Raw genomic sequence first — 23536 nt, 5'->3', positions numbered from 1 at the left:
AGTGAGGAGGACAGTAGGAAGAGAATTTACTGCCTGATACCACTAATGAGCAAACTTGGTAAAAGTCATGAACTGTAACTGTTCTGCACTTTACTGATAATGGTCAATAATTACTGTGTGCTGTGTGCTATGCTTAGTCACTTCAGTCACGTCCAACTCTTTGTGACTCTGTGGACTCTAGCCCACCAGCCCCCTCTGTCCGTGGGATTCTCCAGGCAAGAATACTGGAGTGGATTGCCATGCCCTCCTCTAGCGGATCTTCCCGACCCAGGGATCGAACCTGATCTCTTACGTCTCCTGCATTGCAGGTGGATTCTTTACTGCTGAGCCAGGAGGGAACCCATGCATTTTATTGATAACAGTCAATAATGTATTGTAGGCTTCAGGATTTATTTATAAATATCACAATAAAAAAGTTAAGGACTGATTTTAAAGTAATGTTAGATCCCCACACATGGAAAATAAATAAAACTCTAAGAAATATTTTGGCTGAGCCCTTTTTGGCTTCTAATAAATACAGTACTTTCATGATTGACATTTTAAAATAAAGATTACTTTGCACATTTTTAGGGAGCCATGTTTATCCAGTCTAAAGAAAATGTCCTTCATATGATGCATTTTGCTTTGCTTACCTTGTAATTATCCTTGAAAACATAGTGTACAGTATGCTAGTACCTTCTTTTTTAAGGCTTTTGTACATTTTGGGCTATATTCCATAGGGTTGCAGAGTCGGACACAACTGAAGCGACTTAGCATATACGCACGCATTTGGTCATTGCATTTTATGGTAATCATCTGCTTATTTGCACTTAGCTGAAACTCAGAGTATTTGACCAAACTTAGCCTTTTTCTTTATCTGCTATAATTTTAAATAATGTGGAAGTCATCAGGGCCACCTTTTAAAATAATGATTTCCAAGTTTGAAGTATAGAAAATCTTTTAAAATGATATTCATTTATTGGTCTGACATAATATACAACCTAGGTTTATGAGTGACCTCTTCTTTTTGTTTTCTTGGGATTTTTATTTAGTTTAGTCTTGTTTTTGGGTGTCCTTTTCCAATATTTGAAACTTTCTGCAAGACATATTTGCATGTTCAAAAAAGGTCTATTCAGATTTATAACTTTGTTTTAATTTCCTGTTGTGTTGTTAAAATAATATGTGAATATAGATACAGTGAAGTAGCCATTTTATTAGTCTAATAAATGCATTGATATACATTTATCTGAAACCAAAACCACACTGGAGAAATTGAAGTAATAGTCTTGTTCTTATGAAAATAAAGAAAGACATCATCTTTTTTCCATTCATAATTATATTTTTAGAAAATCTTTGTTCTTTTATATATATATTTAGAAGATTTTTGAAATAATTAATGTTAATTCATTAGTATTAAGAATTGCCCTTGTTTATTACTCTGAATAAATATTTTTAGAGTTTTTATGCTGAATTATGTAACTTTGATTTGCTTTACACTAAAGTTTCAAATTCTGGTAAGTTTCATTTAAAATTCCATGTTAGATTTAATAAGATTTCTTTCCCACCCTCAATTTTAAAATTGCCTGATTTTGCTCCTTACCAAAGATGGAAAAAGAAACAAAAAGATTTCTTTTTCATATTACCCCCCCCCCCCAAAAAAAGTTGGCAAAATCACTGAATTAAGAAAACAGAATGGATTTGTTTTAGCTAATATAAATCAAGTACAGAATAAATGGTCTCAATGATATATTAGAAATGATTTTTAAATGCTTCAGGCACTGATACTGTTGGTAACTTTTTAGGCACTGCTCTATGAATGATTATTTACACATTTTTATATAGGCTTTATTGGACTCAGAACACGTGGTTCTGGAGAAGACCTAATGCTAGTTGTGCACAAAAGTAGAAAGCTTCCTCTCAGGGCGGCCACCAGATCTCAGCGTTAGCATTCCTCTGACTGTACCCACACAGCACTCACGTGTTAACTGCTTTTGGCATAGTGCCATATTGGCTTCCCTGGTGGCTCGGATGGTAAAGAATCTGCCTGCAATGCAGGAGATCTGGGTTCGATACCTGGGTCTGGAAGGTTCCCTGGAGAAGGGAATGGCAGCCCACTCCAGTATTCTTGCCTGGAGAATTCCATGAGGAGCCTGGCAGGCTATAGTCCACGGGGTCTCAGAGAGTTGGACACCACTGAGTGACTAGCACATATACATAGTGCTGTGTTAATGTTACATGAAGGAAAGATGTGTGCATGCATCCCAATGCACTCATATTTTATAGTCATCCTTTTAGAATTTATGTAACAGTAGTCAGTGTCAATAATAATATTAAGGGTCAATGTTAATTGAATATATACTGTTTGCAAATGCTATGCTAATTGCTTCCTCATTTATTTCTCACAGTAAGCACATTATTAGATTGTTTTTAAAGCCTGTCCCTCAATGCAGATTCATTTCCCTAGTCTTCTTTTATCACCAATTCCGGAGTTGTTTTCCAGTTTGACAAGGGGTATGAAGAGTATGTTGGGTTGGTTCTTTGTTAGAAAACAGCTAACTGAAATAAACATTCCGTTGAGTACTGAATTCATTCCAGTTGAATAAGCAGAGAAAAGAGGTATGTATCTTATGTTGGTGGGTTCAGGGAAAGACACCAGTGCCTCTGTAAGCCTTGATTTATTCTAAAGAATTACTAGAGATGAAACCTTAGTAGTCTTTAAACTATAATAGTTTAAAACTGTATGTTGAATCTAGGCTTCTTGCACTGATATACATCAAATATTGTATAATGTATATTTGAAATTGAATAACTTATGTGTATTTGCTTTTTATTGCCTGTATATGTTCAAATGTGGTAATACTAAAATAATGACTATGTTTTTAAAGGTTTTGAAAGAGGAAAGGAAGACATTTCTCAAAATAAAGATGACTCTTCACTTTCTATGTCAAAGAGCAAGGTAAGCATATTGTCCTCAAGTATATGATCATAATATTTTTCTAATATTTAAGATGAGTGAACTAACACCGAAATCTTACCAGATTTTTATGGGCTGTGTTTATGTTGGTATATCTAAACCAGGTAGTATTTATGAGAAAAGGAACATTCCCCTGGGGCTGATTTAGGTGCGTTGGTTATTTGGAAATACAGCCGATTGGTAACCAGGGTTCTCTCCTTAGTGATGCTGTTTGATATGTCTGCTGCAGCAGCGCATCTCAGACTTAAGTCTGAGGCTTCCATCTGGAGAAACTGTCAGCGTTCATTTTTTTAAAGTTTTAAGTGTTTTGGGTTCATTCAAATGACTATCAGAAACATGTACATTTTAACAGTTAAAGACCAACTATCTTTTGCTATAGCAGCATGCAACTGAAGACAGTTTCTTAGAATAAGACAGAGTTTCCTAAATTAGTAATTTTCAAATTGGGTACTTGAATATATTCTTAGGTCTGTTGAGAATTTTTTCCCTAAGAGTACTATTCAAATTTGAGAAGTACTGGAGAATGCATAGGCTTTCCGATGGGTTTGTAATTCACTAGGTTTTCTATAATTTGTCTGGATTTGACTTTCGACTTATTTCTGGTCAGGTTTAGTAGCAGAAGAAGCTTTTATGTTTATGGAATCAAACTTCAATGATTGTAAGAAAATCTATTTCTTAAGCTAGTGAGTTCTCTGCTGTTCTTAGAATAGGCTTTGCTTGTAAAATTGGACATTTTTTGTTCTATTCTCGAGAGTGGTTGAGTGAGAGGATTCCATGATGTTTGACACAAATTTTATTCACACTTAACTTTTCATTACATAAAAGTCCATCCTCTATTTAATATGGGTAAAAGTATATAAGGTGAGAGTTTAGTGTCATACCTTGTATGTATAAAATACAAAGAGAAATACATGAGAAATACCCTTATCATTTCATATAAGATGCGTGATTAACAAGGAGATAGTATATCTTGTTTCTGCCATGGTTAGAAATGCAGTGAAATTTATGGAATTTTAAAGACCCATTCCAAGCAGTTAATACCAGCGTTGGTGAATGTATGTTGTATTGGTATTCCTACTCAGAAACCTAAACTCCAGACTGCCTACCACAGCCGCCTAGTCTCTGAACAGGAGAGTGAGGGGAGGAGCAGAGGGGGTCGGGAGGACAGGGAGCCTGGTGCGGATTAATGAGAAATAAGGAAACTAGACTGCACCTCGAGTATAGTAGCACCGAATTGTATATGAACTGTAAGTAAAATTAGAAATTTGTTCCTCAGTTGCACAAGCCACATCTCAGTAACTCATTAGCCATATGTGGCTGGTGGCTACCATATTGAACCACTCAGATATAGACTATTTCTGTTATTCAGAAAGTTCTACTGGATACCAAGCCCGCGCTACTTTAAGGTAAAAAAAGTAAGTTTGAATCTTGATTCTCATATATTGCCTATGACTTCTTAGATGCTGATTACAATGATATTAATAACTAGTTTGTATTAAGAGCTTGCTAAGTGTCATTTTAACTCTCTTAACCATACTAGAAGACAGGTATTATTGGCCCTGTGTTATAAATGAAGCTTAGAGAAGTTAGATAGCTCTCCAAGGGTCAAAGTGTTAGAGCTGGAATTCACAGTGGCTTCAGTTTTCTTCTCTGTACAAAGGAGATAAAATCTAACTCACATTGTGATGCTGTAAGTGCCTGACAAAGTACCTGGTTAATAATAGGTGTTCGAGAACTCATTTTTCTTCGTTTGAATAAAGAACTACAGTGAATGAATGGGCTGCTTGGTGTGGCAGCTATTTAGTGTAAGTAAAATTGTACTCGTTCTGTTATTTTCCAAGAGCTGAATCTTATTGATTCTTAATTTCAGTTTATTCTGTTAGCTTAAGAGATACAGTCACTAGCTTGTCCTTAAATAGTTTAACATATATTCTGCTGTGTTACTTTTCAGAAGAATCCTAAAATTTATGCACTTATATCAAGCCTTATTCTCATGGAATTATGAAGATTTTGTTGTTACCTAAGAAACTTTGGAAAACAAAATCTTGTTATTCCTTCTATGATTGATCAGTATAACTGAGGCCATTAAATAATTTTAACTTATACTTTTATGAATTTGATGCAAAAAGTATCAATACTGTCATTTAGGTCATTGAGTTTGCAGTTAAGTGTTATTTCTTAAAAATACATAATTGAGACCAATAGGCACAATCCTTCTTTACCTCAGCCCCCACCGTTTTAGAAATAAAAGCAGTTCCTGTTTCTTATGCATCCTGTAAATGAGTGAATTGAAGAAGGCAATTAATCAGATCATCTCATCTTCCTTTTAGCATTTTTAAATAAATTTTTAATTGTCTCTCTCAATGAAAGGAATTGCCAGCATAAATAATATTTCTAGTGGGATAAAAGGAATCCTATTACATGGATAAGGAGTTTCTGAGATGAGATCTCTTGACTTGATTCTCCAGTCATCAGTCTCCTTGCCTGTAGGTTTGCTAAGTCATCTATCACTTGCTGTAAAAAAATATGTTTACTTGGATATTTAAAAAAAAAAAACCTTTCCAAATCAAAATATCTGATAGAATCATAGTAACATCATTGTTGCTATTATTCCTTATGTCTACAGTATTTTAGTTTTCAAAGCAAGTCGAAAGTATTCTAGTTATGTTAATGTTCCATTTATCTGGAGATTATATTTTTGTGAACACTTGCAATCTAGGAGATAGTCACAAATCTGAAGCACAATATATATCAAGTACTGTGTTAAACACATCATGCACACTGCCTCATTACCCAAAGCAGCCCTGTCAGTTAGTAGGAATATCCTTGTTTTATAAATAAGGCAATGAAGACTGGAAGAGAGTATCTTCCCATAGTCACACAGCCCATAAGGTGTCATCATTAAGACAGTGGTCAGTGAGGTTATCAAAGCAGCACACTTAGTTTAATAAAATATTTCCAATAAAAACAGTTTATGATTCTTGATATTTAAAAGGTAACTTGTTGATTCATGAGACTTAGTATTATGTTAAAAAGAATATAGAACTTGGTCACTGGATTTCTTTTCTTTCCCCAAAACTAGCTACACTGTATGGTGGGATTTCTTGAAGTATGTGCACTATAATTTAGCAAGCTCTTGTTATAGCCATTTGGCCAACTGGTCCCTTAGATAATCATTTAGGAACCTCCAAGCCAATCTTGTCATTTCTAGGGAAATAGATTTCCTGTTGTTCATAAAGATAAGTCTTAAATCTGAGTCTAACATTCTATATGAATAGTGGTAAAAAGATGAGCAATGAATGTAGTGAGAGGGCTAAGAGCATGAGACTGAGGACAAGGCACACCGGAGTGAAATCCCAGCTCATCTGTTTACGGCTCTGTGACTTTGGAAAGTTATTTAATCTGTCGGTCTTAGTTTCCTGATCAGCAGCATAAGAAACTACTACTGTCCCATAAGGCGGCTATGAGGAGTACAAGAGGCAGAACACAGAAAGTACTTATTATAGCACCTGGTAAAGAGTCAAACAACTGTTCATTTTCACTAACTTTTAAGTTAATACCATGGAAATTCTTTACTTAATAATATCCAGGAAGTACATTATAATATATGTTTTCCTATTAAGCTGTGGGAAATAGGAACCGTTCTATTTCTCTGACAGTAGCTGTGTCATCTTTGAGTTCCCAGCAGCAAGCAGAGGACAGAGACCTGTTTGGCTTGATGACTTTTGTGAAATGGTTTTGATATCACAGTGTATCTTGTCATCATGAAAGTAAGCCACGTGATGTTTCAAGTGTAGTTCTCAAAGGAGTAACTTTAACAAAAATTTAATTAGGTTAATCCCCACCTTCTACATTGAGTGTAGTTTGCAGTTCCCTTCCAGTTCAGCCACTTATTTCACCATCAGCATAATAATTTGTATTTTGTACTAAATAGCAGAGGCATTTTTGAAGAGATGAACTGCAAATGCTAGTTTCATTTTGATAATTCTGAAGGTGTTCATTGAGCCCTTGCTTTACAGAAGTAAAGCCCTTGCTTTACTTCAGTTGTGTGCAACTCTTTGCAATGTTATGGCCCATAGCCTGCAAGGCTCCTCTGTCCCTAGGATCCTCCAGACAAGAATACTGGAATGGCTTGCCATGCCCTTCTCCAGGGGTTCTTCCTGACCCAGGGATCAAACCCAGGTCTCTTAAGTCTCCTGCATTAGCAAGTGGGTTCTTACCACTAGCGCCACCTGCAAAGCCCAAATTACCCTAGATGATATCTGGCTGCAATTGTTGAATAAGCATGGTCCCTGTATTCATGGATCTTAAAATTGAGTGAGGGACTACTATTCAACGTAGTTTTGGAAGTTTTGGCCACAGCAATCAGAGCAGAAAAAGAAATAAAAGGAATCCAGATAGGAAAAGAAGAAGTGAAACTCTCACTGTTTGCAGATGACATGATCCTCTACATAGAAAACCCTGAAGACTCTACCAGAAAATTACTAGAGCTAATCAATGAATATAGTAAAGTCGCAGGATATAAAATTAACACACAGAAATCCCTTGCATTCCTATACACTAATAATGAGAAAACAGAAAGAGAAATTAAGTAAACAATACCATTCACCATTGCAACAAAAAGAATAAAAAACTTAGGAGTATATCTACCTAAAGAAACAAAAGACCTATACATAGAAAACTATAAAACACTGATGAAAAGATCAAAGAGGACACAAATAGACGGAGAAATATACTGTGTTTATGGACTGGAAGAATCAATATTGTGAAAATGAGTATACTATCCAAAGCAATCTATAGATTCAGTGCAATCCCTATCAAGCTACCAATGGTATTCTTCACAGAACTGGAACAAATAATTTCACAATTTGTATGGAAATACAAAAAACCTCGAATAGCCAAAGCAATCTTGAGAAAGAAGAGTGGAACTGGAGGAATCAACCTGCCTGACTTCAGGCTCTAATACAAAGCCACAGTCATCAAGACAGTATGGTACTGGCACAAAGAGAGAAATATAGATCAATGGAACAAAATAGAAAACCCAGAGGTAAATCCACATATCTATGGACACCTTATCTTTGACCAAGGAGGCAAGAACATACAATGGAAAAAAGACAACCTCTTTAACAAGTGGTGCTGGAAAAACTGGTCAGCCACTTGTCAAAGAATGAAACTAGAACACTTTCTAACACCATACACAAAAATAAACTCAAAATGGATTAAAGATCTAAATGTAAGACCAGAAACTATAAAACTCCTAGAGGAGAACATAGGCAAAACACTCTGTGACATGTATCACAGCAAGATCCTCTATGACCCACCTCCCAGAATATTGGAAATAAAAGCAAAAATAAACAAATGGGACCTAATGAAACTGAAAAGCTTTTGCACAACAAAGGAAACTATAAGCAAGGTGAAAAGAAAGCCTTCAGAATGGGAGAAAATAATAGCAAATGAAGAAAGAGACAAAGGATTAATCTCAAAAATATACAAGCAACTCCTGCAGCTCAATTCCAGAAAAATAAATGACCCAATCAAAAAATGGGCCAAAGATCTAAATAGACATTTCTCCAAAGAAGACATACAGATGGCTAACAAACACATGAAAAGATGCTCAACATCACTCATTATCAGAGACATGCAAATCAAAACCACAATGAGGTACCATTACACGCCAGTCAGGATGGCTGCTATCCAAAAGTCTACAGGCAATAAATGCTGGAGAGGGTGTGGAGAAAAGGGAACCCTCTTACACTGTTGGTGGGAATGCAAACTAGTACAGCCGCTATGGAGAACAGTGTGGAGATTCCTTAAAAAACTGGAAATAGAACTGCCATATGACCCAGCAATCCCACTCCTGGGCATACACACTGAGGAAACCAGACTCGAAAGAGACACGTGGACCCCAATGTTCATTGCAGCACTGTTTATAATAGCCAGGACATGGAAGCAACCTAGATGCCCATCAGCAGACAAATGGATGAGAAAGCTGTGGTACATATACACAATGAAATATTACTCAGCCATTAAAAAGAATACATTTGAACCAGTTCTAATGAGATGGATGAAACTGGAGCCCATTATACAGAGTGAAGTAAGCCAGAAAGATAAAGACCAATACAGTATACTAACACATATGTATGGAATTTAGAAAGATGGTAATGATAATCCTATATGCAAAACAGAAAAAGAGACACACATGTATAGAACAGACTTTTGGACTCTATGGGAGAAGGCGAGGGTGAGATGATCTGAGAGAACAGCATCAAAACATGTATATCATCAAGGGTGAAACAGATCGCCAGTCCAAGTTGGATGCATGAGACAAGTGCTCGGGGCTGGTGCACTGGGATAACCCAGAGGGATGGGATGGGGAGGAAGGTGGGAGTGGGTTTCAGGATGGGGAACACATGTAAATCCATGGCTGATTCATGCCAATGTATGGCAGAAACCACTACAATATTGTAAAGTAATGAGCCTCCAACTAATAAAAATAAATGAAAAAAAATTATTAAAAAAAAATTGAGTGAGGGAGTTTATTTCTCAATGTTCTTCCTCCGTGATCACATCTAGTGATATTATGCAGATCTGGCTATTTTAAACACTTGAAAGCTACCATTTAAATCAAGTCTCGTATACTTTCTTGGCCCTAGGAGTAATGCTGTGAACTTGAAGTACCTTCTCCCATGTCTAACAATAGATAAAAATGAAATTCATAGGACAGTGAAGGAATATGTTTGATTTTATTGTTCCAGTATTTATAGAGGCAGCTTTTAGTTTTATAGTCTTCTACTCTGGTGGAAGAAAGTAGTCTCTTTGAAAGAGGACTGGATTAAGAGCACTAAGTTCTGATCCCTGCTATTGATTGATTATTTAGAAAATCAATGTCTATGAACCTCCCTTTCATGATTTGTAAAATGGAGATAAAACCACTTGTTATGCCTGTTTTTCAAGATTCTTATAAGGATCAAATTGAAATATCAAGTATAAGCAAAATCAGGAAACAAGTTTGAGAAATTAATATTTATTTTTTGAGGCACTGGATAGTTAGGAAGAAGTGCTGGGATTATTGTTTTTTAAACACTATACAAATTAGGGTATTTCAGTACTAGTTTCTGAAGATGTTTGTATTTACTCCCTTTGGAGAAGCAGTAGTAACAGGGCAGTGTTTGCAGCAATTTGCTAGTTTTTTGGTTTGTAGAATATTTCAGTCTAAAAAATTATTTGGATATGTTTGTCCTAAGAATTATTTTGTATAAAATAATTATATTCTTTAGAAGTACTCTGAAAAACAGTATGCAGAGATTTTCAAATGATCTTGTTTAACCTTACTTTGTATGCTGATTTATTGATGTTTTTAGTTTTGTGTTTCTGTGGCTTTAATGTGAGTTAGTTTTCAAACCCAAATACTGTATAAGAAAAATCAGTATTTGAAAATTGGTATTTGCCTAAAATCACAGTAATGAATGGGAGGAAGGTCACAAACACAGTTGGAACCTCAGTTTTATGTGCTGTGTGTATGTGGAGAATAAGTGACAGTTTTAACTATTATTTCTCTTTTTCTTCATGTCTGTGTGGTTTCAGTCTGAATCTAAACTTTATAATGGCTCAGAGAAAGACAGTTCAGCTTCAAGCAAGCTTACAAAAAAGGAATCTCTCAAGGTTAGTTTCCACAGTTATTTTATAACTAATGTTATGCTTTACCTGTGCTTTTGAAAGTAGACTAGTAAGATAAAGAAAGAAGTATTTGTGGTCCTAAAGGAAAAAAAAATGTTAATGTTTGCATGGCACCCTGGAGTCAGCTAAAAGGGCTTTCTGATGACCGTCCCAGCGCTGCTCTGCCCTCAGCTGGGAGGGGGGCTGAGGACTGGGTGTCTCTGCACAGTTGTGCCTGAGTCCAGCAAATCACTGTGTTATGGAACGCCTGATGGGAAGTACTGACTGCTAGGTCATGGGCTGAATTTGGTCCACAGGTAGACACATTTTATTTGACCTACACAATGTTTTAAAAATTTTAGCCAACAATTACAGGTCCAGGTTTCTAGCTTCCCTTAAGAAATAGGTAATACTGGGCTTGCCTTCCAGAATGGCCACAGGCCCTGGAGCTTAAGGAGCTTTCTGATTGATTCTTGATTCCCATGCAGTCTGTTTTGCCACCTCTGCCTCTTTTCCATATCTGATCCCATATGCATTTATGTTTACAATCATGTATTAAATCTGTTAGTTCACTTATGCACATTAATAAAGACCAAAGTCTAAATTTTTTTGATTGTATAATTATTAAAATTTTGTTGTGTGTATGTAGTCTCTTTACCATTAAGTGCAACTAGGAAAATTCTGTGTTTTACTTTAAGAAAAATCACTGATAGGTTATCTTCTTCTGTTCATAAGCAACACAAAGTAATAAATAATAAAATTGCTCCACTGCTGCTTTCCCAGATTATCTCAGAAGTGACTTATGAAGGGTAAAACTTTGATAATTTGAATATATTAATTTCACTGTTGTGGTTTCTTAATTATTTATATCTTATGTATTAGTGTCAGGAAAGAGAGCAAGATTGCCAGTCCTAAATAGTTATAGCATTGTTTGTGGTATGAAAAACTGACAACAGAGTAGACTACCATCAGTAAGAGAGTGTATTAAGAAAACTTAGAGAAGCAGTGCGGCATGGTGTCTTTTGGAGCCGGTCTGCCTCTGTCTGAATCCTGCTCCGTGACTGACTTAGCTGCGTGATACCGAGCAGTTTGCTCTCTGTGTATCACGTTCTCATCTGTGGCAAAAGGATAATTATAGTCCTACCGCCCGAGGTTGTTGTGAGTATTTGTGAGTATTAATGCGGTAACACATGTGAAGTGCTTACAGTAGTGACTGGCACACAGGTGTCCAGTAAACGTTTCCTTTTATTGTGCTAGTCATAGTGAGAATCCTTTGGAGCAGTTAAAAGAATGAGGTAGGCAAGGAATGGAAATAGAGTTGAAATACTCCAAGAAGTATTGGAGAACCTTTTTTTATGTGTTAGAAAAAGCGAAAGCAAACACCAAAGTTATATTTTGAAAATACCTGAGTGCATAGTGTTTCCTGAACGTTATAGTGTTTCCCTGAAGGTTAACACAGATCAATTCTGGGGATCAGAATAGGAGAGGGTATATTAAAAATGGCTTTTAGCTTCTGTTGTTTGAAATTTTTACCATGAATTCATATTCATGTATTGTGTAACTTTAAAAAGGTAAAATTCTTAAAAAAAAAAAAAAGTAAAGCTCTTCTATCCTAAGATGCTAGAATTCTAAAATTTTATTTTACAGTGTAAAATTTTCACATTCCATAAAGTTAAAAACTTGAAAAGAAATTGCCTGTTTCTAAAGAATTTTTTATTTTTCTATTATTTCTGTAAAATAGGTACAAAAGAAGAATTACCGAGAAGAAAAGAAAAGAGCCACAAAGGAGTTACTCAGTACAATCACAGATCCTTCTGTTATTGTTATGGCTGATTGGTTGAAGGTCAGTTTGTATTGTCTTGAATTCAAATTGCTGGATATTTACCAACTGGCATAGGAAAGCCCAGAATGCACCTGCCTAAAAGCCTGCGAGACAAAAACAACTCTAGGATGATTTTTTTCACTGACGAAGAAGCCATTAATTGCATCCCAGAAGATCTGTGTTCCAGTCTTAATGGAGAGAAGGAACCTTAATGTTGGCTTTCTTGACAGTAACATCAATATGGATAGCAGTGGTTTTAAAAAAAGCTTTTTGATATATGTGACAAGACATAGTCTAATCAACGTGAAGTGAAGAAATATTCTGTTTGCTGTTCAAATTCTCATTTAGTATGATTGTAGACTTGGTGTCTATGCATTTTAGTGAAAATATGAGACAAAGTTAGTGTAAAAGGTGTCATTTGAAAAGCTTTAATTTTCAGAAAAACATACATATTACTATTTCCATATCTTATTCTTTTAGCCTCTGGTTATTCCTACTTATTTTTATTTCCATTTCTATCATCCTAGTCACTATTCTCTGTATCACTGTTATTTGTAGGATATTTAGTAGGATTTTTTTAGACTAATGCTAACTTTGAGAATGGTCTTGAAAGACCCAGATTCCCAGAAAGTTTCAGTACCCGCTTTCACCTAAAAATCACCCCAGGCCTGAAAAGCTTTTCTCTTTCCCCAAGGATCGGTACAGCCTTCAAACTAAAATCTTGGCGAGATCTGTCATGGAAGTTCTCTTACTAAAACGGGAGTCTAGTGATAGTTTCTGTGATAGTGCAGGTAATACTGAGGTCTTCTTGCATGTTAGTCTGAAAACACCTTTGGACTTACATTGGCTCTACTTACTAAGTCTTTAAGCTCCAGATCTTGGTACTAGGAAAGTATATTTTACACTTGATCTTAGCCAAAAGGCCAAGAAGCGATGGAAAGTATATTTTAATGGCCCCTGACCTGGCCAGGAAGGATAGGATTATTTTGAAACTGTTGATGTGATGCAGTCTCCCACTAGAATTTAAATTCCTTAGAAGTAGCAGTCATGCTGTTTTCACATTTATATGCAGTGCTAGCTAATTAGTAGCTTAACAAATATACATCTAGTGAATTTAAAGTGTACATTTTTTGAAAATTTTAGATTAAAACACCCTATTTGCCTCTATTCCTTTAGTATCTTGTAAAGCAGAAAAACAGACCTTTATTTCTTAAAATAAACTTATCTTTTTGTAGATTCGTGGTACCTTAAAGAGCTGGACCAAACTGTGGTGTGTGTTGAAACCCGGTGTGCTGCTGATCTATAAAACCCAGAAAAATGGTCAATGGGTAGGAACAGTCCTTCTGAATGCCTGTGAGATCATTGAACGTCCATCAAAAAAGGATGGCTTTTGTTTTAAACTTTTCCATCCTTTGGAGCAGTCTATTTGGGCAGTGAAGGTAAGTAAGCACTTGTTACACAGGTGAAAAGTAAAGATGACAATCTGTAAGTAGAACTGAACTAAATCAGTGAGTGATTGGTTAATGGTTGCTGTCCTCTGCTAGAACTCTGTTTCTGTCTTCAGTTACATTGTTCCTGGTTCTGTCCCTACCCACAATGAAATGTGCACCAAAGTGCTTAGTTTATTTTACCTTTAAGATCAAACTTAAAAATTTCTCCAGAAAATGTTTCCCAAATTTATGTTGTACCCTATTATCTCTTGCTTGTGGGGATTGTTTGTACTATTTTTTTAGTTTGCAGTTACTAGCTTTGCTTTGTGATATTGTATGTGGTTTACTGTGACTGTTTTTCTCTTGATCAATTTGTCAGACTCCCGAGAATTGAAGCTGCCATTTCTTTTGGTGGTATTTCCTATAGTGATGTAAACTTGTAACTAGAAGCCTGTAAACAGAAGTGGTCTTACTTACTCTTGAGAGGCAGCTTTCTTGGAAGATGGAGCTCTAATGCTTTTATAACTAATAAGCATGACCGTGGTCATTTCTATGAATAGGAACAGAATAATGTTTATAAACTTCTACTTTGTTGTCAGGGACTCTTTTCAGCATACTATATGGAATCTTTTCTTAAATTCTCCTACTTGTAAGGAGGATACAAATTTCTCCTATTACCTAGATAAATTGAGGCATAAAGAAGTTACTTAAGTAATTTTTCTAGTACGGAGTCATCCTAGATTGAAAACCAGGCAATTTGACTCATGGTCCTACTCTATAGTGGTTCTAGGAACTGGACCATAAATTATAAAGCCATTTGAAAACACCCAGGGGGTACTGTAGGATTTGTTGAAATCATATTGATTTGTTTCTACTTTTTTCATTTTGAATGTTCCTTCTTACTTCCTGATGTATATGCTTCTTAAAATCCATTTTATTCTTTGATCTAACAACTTAAAAAATTATTTTTCCCTGGACCTAATAAAAGTTCATTTCTCTCTTTCCTATATTTCCAGCTGTTTCTTTAGGCTTCCAGAAATTTAGTATTTCTTAGCTAGCAGTTTTTGTAGTGTGGAAATTCTCCATTAAATTAAAATTTGGTCTAGTATGTTAAATTTTAGGCTTTAATATATAAACCATCTGCTTTAATCTGTAAACCATCCATATAGATCCCATATAGTATCTGCAGAGATAATATTAAGTATTAACTATAAATTCAGTTTTCTGGTAAGGAAGTTAAGTTTGGTGGAAGAGGAAAGCTTTCCTGATTACTTGACATTTGCTCTCAAGAAGCATGAAATTAACCCTTGCTTGCTTTTAAAAATTATAATCCATGCCTTACTTAGTTTATTACAGGTAATAATAAATATAAAGTTGAGATCTCATAATACTATATACCGTTTATTTTGTTATTTTGCTTTTTAAGGGTCCAAAAGGTGAAGCAGTTGGATCCATAACTCAGCCCTTACCTAGCAGTTATTTGATCATCCGAGCCACTTCAGAGTCAGACGGTAAATAGAAATAATGGGCTGGATTTCGATCCTCATTTTTAAGGGTTTATTTCATATATGACTGTATTTTCCTTTGGGAAGTTTGTCTTTAGTATGGAATTTCAGTAAAGGTATTATAATCATAAATTATTTAGAACACTAAATATTTATATCATCAACTTGGTTGACAAACAGGGAAATCTGATAGAAAGGAAGCATTGTATAATTGAATGATAAATTAGCAGCCTGGAGTTTCCGCTTCATCTTTCATGACATATCAACTCTCTTTTGACTTGGTTAGTGTTCTCTGTGGTAATGCATTGTTTTGTCGTTTTAGAAGTACATTTAGTACTGTTTATATTTTATCATTAAATATTAACATGAGACACCACGTGCATTATTTTTCTTTACATAAGACACTCAAGTGCAAGCTTGTCTTATGTACTTATTACTTAATATTTACTTCCTGAGACAAACATAGGGAGAGTGTAACTTATATGAATGCAAGGTATCTTTAAAACCTTAATAACTGGTAATGGATTTTTTTTTTCCTAACTTTTATGTTTTATAGTTTAGACCATCTTAGCTTAGGGAGTCATGTAACCTTCTAAAATTTCCTTTTACTAGATGATTATTTTTTAAATTAAAATATCATATGCATGCATTTTCATTATGAAAATGATTTATTTGGCTGATTTTTTAGCATATCTTGAAACAAATATATATGACTTCTCAGATCAATTAACATTTTTTTCTGCTAATACTGTTCTGAATTTTAATTTCAAAAATAGTTTGTAGGAGAGGAGGACTAAATTGGGAGTTTGGGGTCGACATGTACATACTCCCATATTTAAAACAGATAACAAAAAAAAGAAAATGGATAATAAACAAGGACCTACTGAATAGCACAGGGAACTCTGCTCAACATTCTGTAATAACCTAAATGGGAAAGGTTTTGAAAAAGAATAGATATTTATATATGTATAGCTGAATCAGTTTGTTGTACACCGGAAGCACAATATTGTAAATCAACTCTAGTCCAATATAAAATAAAATTTTTAAAAATATATATAGTCAACCACACATTAAAAAATTAAGTTGTTAATGTTTCTCCTGACTAATATGACAATAACATTATTTGTACAGGCATTTTTCTGACTTAAAATTGAGGTGCTAAACCTGGGATAGATGTCTTATCAACAAGAAAATATTATTTTAGTTTGTTTCCTAGTAGAAACATAATTCTTAGGTATATTTTATGTACCTTTTTGGTACCTTCAAATTATACTATGTGTTAACATTGGAAGCTTTTAAAAATTAAGTACACTTATTTTAGATTAACTGTATTTCCTAATGTGCATTAATGCCATTTATTTACCAGTGGTTTCTAGATATTTAGCATGCAAAAAGCATTTATTATACTGAAAAAACTGCATTAAGAAATCCTGGAAGGACTTTATATTCAAATTAGCTTTTACAGTGCATGTTTCTGAGAGAAATAATATGTTCAAAAGTTAACTATGATAAATTATGTTGGATGCTAGTTTTTCTAGTTCCTTGAGTTACAGTGCTTTTGAATCTTCATTCTTCTAGGAAGGTGCTGGATGGATGCTTTGGAGTTGGCTTTGAAATGTTCTAGTCTTCTTAAACGTACAATGATCAGGGAAGGAAAAGAACATGACCTGAGCATCTCATCAGAGAGCACACATGTGACTTTGTATGGCTTATTACGTGCTAACAATCTCCACAGTGGTGACAATTTCCAGTAAGTAGATATTGCCACTAACATGGTGATTATTTTCAAGACTGTGTTATTCACTAGGTCTGTTGGCAGGCCGAGAATTCTGTGCTGTATTTAGGACTGAAACCCGTCTGCTTTAAACCCCTTTGTGTGCTTGCTCAGTCACCCAGTCGTGTCTGACCCTCTGCAACCCCACGGACCGCAGCCTGCCAGGCTCCTCTGTCCATGGAATTTTCCAGGCAAGAATACTGGAGTTGGTTACCATTTCCTACTCCATTAAACCCCTATGGCCTGGTTTAACATTTGTTTAGTTGCTATGATGAGGTATAGAAAGTTCTTTGATTCCAGCTAATGTGAGTAACTTGTTCTTTCCTAAATACAACCATACTAACGATCTTGTCTTTGTGTATGGTGTTCCCTCCATTAAGAAAGATTTCTAGTCCTCCTTGCTTTTTTTCTATCATACTCCTGTGTTTTCTTCAAGGCCAATCTCAATCTCAAATATTATATGGGAAGCCTTTCTTGCCTCATAAAAATGAGATGTAATTCATCCTTCTATTGCTGTTCTATAGCAGTGTTTTTTTTTGTTTGTTTTGTTTTAAATGGGACTTGGCTTATTCTACCTGGCGTTTGTGGAATTCTTTTGTTAAATGGTATTTCAAGTTTGAACTGTATCCTATTTTTGTTTTTTTCCCCTGAAGCATTTGTTGTAGTTAATAGTAAAAAAATTTTTCCCCAAGGAAAGAAGAGGTTCAGAGGTTTGTTGTGGTTCAGATCTCTTCTGTTGCTTTGCACGAGAAATAGACTTCCCCTTTTCCTCCCTGGCCCCAACCCTCGGCTTCTCTGTAGTCACTTGCTCATATTGGCACTGAGGTTATTCTCCTCAAAGTTAAGCTGTTTCTCTCCTCTCTGCCCTGTAACCTGAACTGAACTTTTTTCTTCCTTTTCTTTTGACTATTTTTCTTTACTCTCTTTTAAGACTACCATTACCTGATCTTTTACATGCTTTCTTTGTAGATCTGTTAATGTAACCTATAGTTTTACTTTTGGAAAAGGAAATGACAACCCACTCCAGTATTTATTCTTGCCTGTAGAATCCCATGGATAGAGGAGCCTGGCAGACTTCAGTCCGTGGGGTTGCAAAGAGTCGGACACACCTGAAGTGACTGAGCAGCGTAGCTTTATTTTATCCTGGTGTAGGAGCCTGAGTGAGGCAGGATGCGGGGGAGGGAGGTGCAGCTGATACAGGAATCTCTTCCCCTAGTATTGTTGAATACCAGGTAATCCTGAAATACTCTTATGTGGGGATCTTAAAAATTCATCTGCTTCACATATGTATTCATTAAAAAATTTTGAGCCTTTTTCTTTGTATGTAATTGGATAATGTAAATATTAGACATGTTGAAGAAGCAGTGGTTTCTGGACATATAGATGGTCAGCCAAGCATTTAAAAGCAAGCACGGGAAATCATCACATAGAAGTGATGATGAAGTCTTAAAACTGGATAGCTTGCCAAAGGGGAAGAGAGGATAAAACAAAATAAAAGAGAAAATAAAAACCACACTGTGAGGGGTAAAGGAGAGACTAAATGGTAAGAAAGCAAAGTCAGAAATTTTAGACTATGTTTTTTAAAAATATATAATTGTAAAGGATAAAAAAGAAAATAGCAAGTATTCTAAAAAAATGAGTTTGTATTAGGAGTTCTCTGATTGAAAACTAAATGTAGGAAGATTTTTAAAAAATAGACACTAAAATAAGAATCAAATGGAGCTTCTATGGTCTGTTACTTATCTCAACATTATTAAAGTATCAGTTATATATAATGGCACCATGTATTCATTTGTAAAGAGCTTTATAAAATTTTTATACCAAATGAAACTCACAGGTACTTACTCAAATAAGAAATATCTAAAAAAAAATTTGATTCTGGAAATGATGTAATTATTTCATTTTTATGCGGATTAGCAACCCTAATCATAAAAGTAAGAATAAGGTTGGGTATGGCATCTTAACAGTTTTAGACTGAAAGTTCAATGAAGCTGAAGTTTGCATTTCTGATTCTTCCTGGGTTTTTCCCCAAGGTTAAACTTACCAGTCAAGTATTAAATCAACATAATTGCCTCATACATTTTCTCCTTTTATTGTTGAAATTATTATGAGTGAATTTGGAGACCTTTACAGGTAGAAAGTCATAATTCATTTGTGTTCACTTGAGAATCTGGTGGTCTTGACCTGAAGTTTTTTCTTTAGACCAGAAGTGATAGATTCAAACATTCAAGTGATATTTGTAAAACTAACAAAAATTCTAGCAAGAAATAGTCTAAAATTTTTGTTTTGAAAAATTTAGACCTAAAGGATAGAGAAGCAAAGAATTCAGAGTGTCATCTTTTAATATTTTTCATGTTTTAGTTTCTCTATGCCCCCATTTATCTGTGAAGTGAGAATAATCATTTTACTTATCTCATAGGGCATTTTTACAATTAAATGAGTAAAAGTATATATAAAAAAACACTTAGAATGGTGTCCAGCACATAGTAAATTCTCAGTAAGTGTTACGTATCATTCTTACTTGAATATTCTTAACCTCCTTTATCCTTCCTGCTAATAATTCTTTCCCTTAAGGTTAAATGATAGTGAAATTGAACGACAGCATTTTAAGGACCAAGATATGTATTCTGATAAATCTGATAAAGAAAATGATCAAGAGCATGATGAGTCTGACAACGAGGTGATGGGGAAAAGTGAAGAAAGCGACACAGACACGTCAGAAAGGCAAGATGACTCATATATTGAGCCTGAGCCTGTTGAACCCCTGAAGGAGACCACCTACACTGAACAGAGCCATGAAGAACTCGGAGAGGTAACAGTGTGTGATTTTCAAAGATTTTTATTTTCTATGAACGTACAGATGAAATTGAAGATGTTTGTATGACCTATTGCTTATTTTCCTAAAAGAGAATAGTATTCATATAATACTTACTTTGAACAGCTAAACATATATACTCATACAAATGCCAATATAGTATATTGAATTTAAAGTTTATATTTTCTTCAGGTTTTCTTTTGAAATAAGAAACTCCTTGATATTATTGCCAGATACAAAGTAAACTGCAGGGAAGTGTGAATTTATAACTTTCTTGTTGCTAATGCATAGAAGTAAACATAGTATAGAGTATGATATTTTTTGTATTGGATTCTTTGAAAATATCATTCACTTTAGTGTCTCTTGCAACTACCCTTTTACTAAATTTTATAGCTATTGACTAATTGCCTAATGGGTTATTTTCACATTTTGAGAATGCTCGGAATAATCCTATAGTGAATTATTTTTTTCTGCATTAGCTGTCTTATCTACATACATATCTATGCGTCTGAAATAAATACAGTATTTCAGTATTTTTTGTTAATTGCAAAAGGCAGGGGAGGCGTCTCAAACAGAAACTGTGTCTGAAGAAAACAAAAGCCTCATCTGGACTTTGCTGAAACAAGTTCGTCCTGGCATGGATCTGTCCAGGGTGGTTCTGCCTACATTTATTTTGGAACCCCGTTCTTTCCTGGATAAACTTTCAGATTACTACTATCATGCAGATTTCCTGTCTGAGTAAGTAAATCCTCATTTCTTAAAAGATGCTTCATGGTTTTAGAGCTTTTTCAGAGTGCTAATTTCAGTTGTTGGTTTCCCTAGTGGCTTAGACAGTAAAGTGTCTGCCCACAATGCAGGAAACGTGGGTTCGATCCCTGGGTTGGGAAGATCCCCTGAAGAAGGAAGTGGCACCCCACTCCAGTACTCTTGCCTGGAGAATCCCATGGACGGAGGAGCCTGGGGGGCTACAGTCCATGGGGTCGCAGAGTGTCAGACATGCTGTTATGCTGTACCAAAATCAAGCTCTAATGAGATCCTGTTCTCTCTTCTCCACCACTAGTTGACCTTAGTAAGAAGTGTGTTTAATGCTCTGCTGTGATGTTTCTGTTTATGAGGTCAAATGGGGTGATCACAAGCTTGAGGAAGACGGGAATTCTGTGTCTGCCTTGACAGCACTGCCGTCACAGGCTCCCTGGCCTGTGCACTCAGCCCGCACGGGGAGAGCTGGCTGGCATTCGTTGTTCTCCTCCCCTGGGCCCTCGTGCAGGTCCTGTCCCAGGGCCTCTGCTTGCGTCTGTGCGTATCCTCTCTGTATGCAATAAGGCATGTGCCGCTTACTGCATCCGGAACAGCCTGCCAGTTGCTGGCTCATGGCATAAATCCCCGTTCTCTTTGTTTTCCTTCCTGCCAGCTGATCCTGGGTGTAATTCTGAAAAAGGCAGGCCTAAAGGAGGTGGAGGAGGATCTGCCTACCTCCTTCCCAGCAGTTTCTTGGAGAACCAGACTTTTCAAGGTTCCACCTGCTGCCCCCATTCCAGCAGCAGTTTCAAGACGCTGTGTTTTCTGAGATACAAGGTTCTGGCCTTGTGACCTGATTTTTAGATTCTTCATCAGTATCTGTATTCAGTTTATTAGTCCATTAGTTGCATTAATGAATGTTGCAAGGGAAAAAAGCATAAGCTGATTCAAAGGATAATTGATAAAACTGTGGGAGATTTTTGCAAATTAAGTCAAACATGAAATGTTAAGCTCCCTAAAATAAAAAGAGTTCTTAACCAGTGAATGAAAATGGTCAATAACTTAATAGAAAAAAAAGAGTGGAGGAAATGACCAGGCAGTTTAAAAATGAAATATAGGAACAAGGAATTCTGCAGGCGAGAATACTGGAGTGCGTAGCCATTCCCTTCTCCAGGGGATCTTCCCGACCCAGGTATTGGTCCCTGGTCTCTTGCGCTGCAGGCAGATTCTTAAGTCTTCCCTGGTGGCTCAGGTGGTAAAGAATCTGCCTGCAATGCATAGACCCGGGTTCAATCCCTGGGTTAGGAAGATCCCTGGAGAAGGGAATGGCTACCCACTCCAGTATTCTCTCCTGGAGAATCCCACGCACAGAGGAACCTGGTGGGCTACAGTCCATCGGGTCTCAGAGTCGGACGCGACAGAGTGACTAACACACACAACAGAAACAAGTCCTTAAACATGTAAACTTAACTTTAAATATGAAAAGTGCAAATTCAGACCATAGTAAGGTCTATTTTTCTATCCATCTCATTGACCAAAATTCTAAATGCTTTTATACCTCAGTTCTTTCTTTTATAAGCTAGAAAATAAGCTAGAAACTTATTTCTCTGAGAATATGAGGCAGCTTCCTATGAATCTCAATAGGTTCTTGAGAGATGCCCGTCTCCCCAGATTCAGAGATTGCACGTCGGGCCGCACACTGTCGGGGAGGATGTGTGGGGTGGCAGGCGCTCACAGACTGCCGCTGGCTCATCCAGACCTGCACGGTGCCTTTGAAGGAAACCTGGCGGTATTTGCCAAAACATGTCAGTGCATTCAGCCCTTTGGTCCAGTAATCCTGCCTCTGAGAATAACAGCTACAGACACAACGCTACATACACAAACTGATACACGTACAGAATTGTGGCAGCAGGGCTTGAAATAGCAAAAGATTAGATAACTCAAGTGTCCAGCCACAGTTGACTGGTTAAGTCATGTATGGTACATCCACGCTAAGGAAGAGCTCTGCAGACTGATTTAGAGGGATCGTCAGGATTTTACCTGTGTGTGTAAAAAAAAACAAAACCAAAGTACAAAAGAATGCGTTGTTTCCTCTCCCTTTTAAAGAAAAAAGCTGTATATTATATCTGCTTCTTTATGCTTTAAGAAAACTGAGTAAAAAGAAACATTTTAAAAAGAAAGTTGCCTATGGTAGGCTAAGCAGGAAGAACATGGAGAGATGGGGCCTTGGCAAGACTGTATACTTTTTTATATTGCTTTGGAGTTTGAACTATGTATTCTACATGCATGTAAAGTTTTAAATAAATTTCATAATAAGAGAATTTAAAGCAAGAAGAGCACAATGAGAGGGATAACTCCGGAAAAGCTCAACAACTTTAACTTGGCCCAGTTGTCAGCAAGCCTAGGCCTAGCCTCTTGCACCTCACTCTTCATCTCAGAGATCACCGTATTGGACCTTTAGACGTGCTTAAAGGGAGTAGTATAAATAGTTAAATTGCTGTGTTTGTGTGTGTGTGTGTGTGTGTGTGTGTGTGTATATATATATATAGACTTCTCAGATTGACTTCTGAAAAACACAATCTGTTTTACTATGTTCACATCAATAGCAGAAGGGCAAGGGGACAGGTGAGTCATAGCTTCTAAAACTGTCTCTTTTAAAATGAAAACTGTTCTTTATCTATTAAATTGGTAGTTATTAAATAACTCTGGAAAATCAGTTGGTAGCAAATAGGGGAGATTCAAGTCTAAAGATAGGGTTAAAACCTTTTTGGTTGGTATAAATTATTTTGTTTTCCATATTGGTGATTTGAAACTTGTGCATTTTATACTAGGGACTAAAAGGG

At 36.0% G+C, this 23536-nt stretch overlaps 1 protein-coding gene across 6 annotated transcripts in view; it reads left to right on the top strand.

The window, feature by feature from the left end:
- Positions 1-23536, top strand: part of OSBPL8 (oxysterol binding protein like 8) — a 162243-nt gene that overhangs the window by 112450 nt on the left and 26257 nt on the right. For all 6 annotated transcript variants that reach the window (XM_043879911.1, XM_043879902.1, XM_043879935.1 and 3 more), the window contains 8 exons: positions 2865-2935; positions 10538-10615; positions 12351-12452; positions 13667-13870; positions 15288-15372; positions 16945-17116; positions 19715-19952; positions 20509-20693. In XM_043879911.1, coding sequence (XP_043735846.1) covers positions 2865-2935; positions 10538-10615; positions 12351-12452; positions 13667-13870; positions 15288-15372; positions 16945-17116; positions 19715-19952; positions 20509-20693 — 1135 coding nt within the window. The remainder of the gene's footprint in view (positions 1-2864; positions 2936-10537; positions 10616-12350; positions 12453-13666; positions 13871-15287; positions 15373-16944; positions 17117-19714; positions 19953-20508; positions 20694-23536) is intronic.

This window comes from Cervus elaphus, chromosome 3 (assembly GCF_910594005.1).
Source record: "Cervus elaphus chromosome 3, mCerEla1.1, whole genome shotgun sequence".
In the NCBI taxonomy this organism is placed as follows: Eukaryota; Metazoa; Chordata; class Mammalia; order Artiodactyla; family Cervidae; genus Cervus; species Cervus elaphus.
The sequence above is the reverse complement of the archived record's forward strand: the minus strand, read 5'-3'. Positions and strand labels throughout refer to the sequence as shown.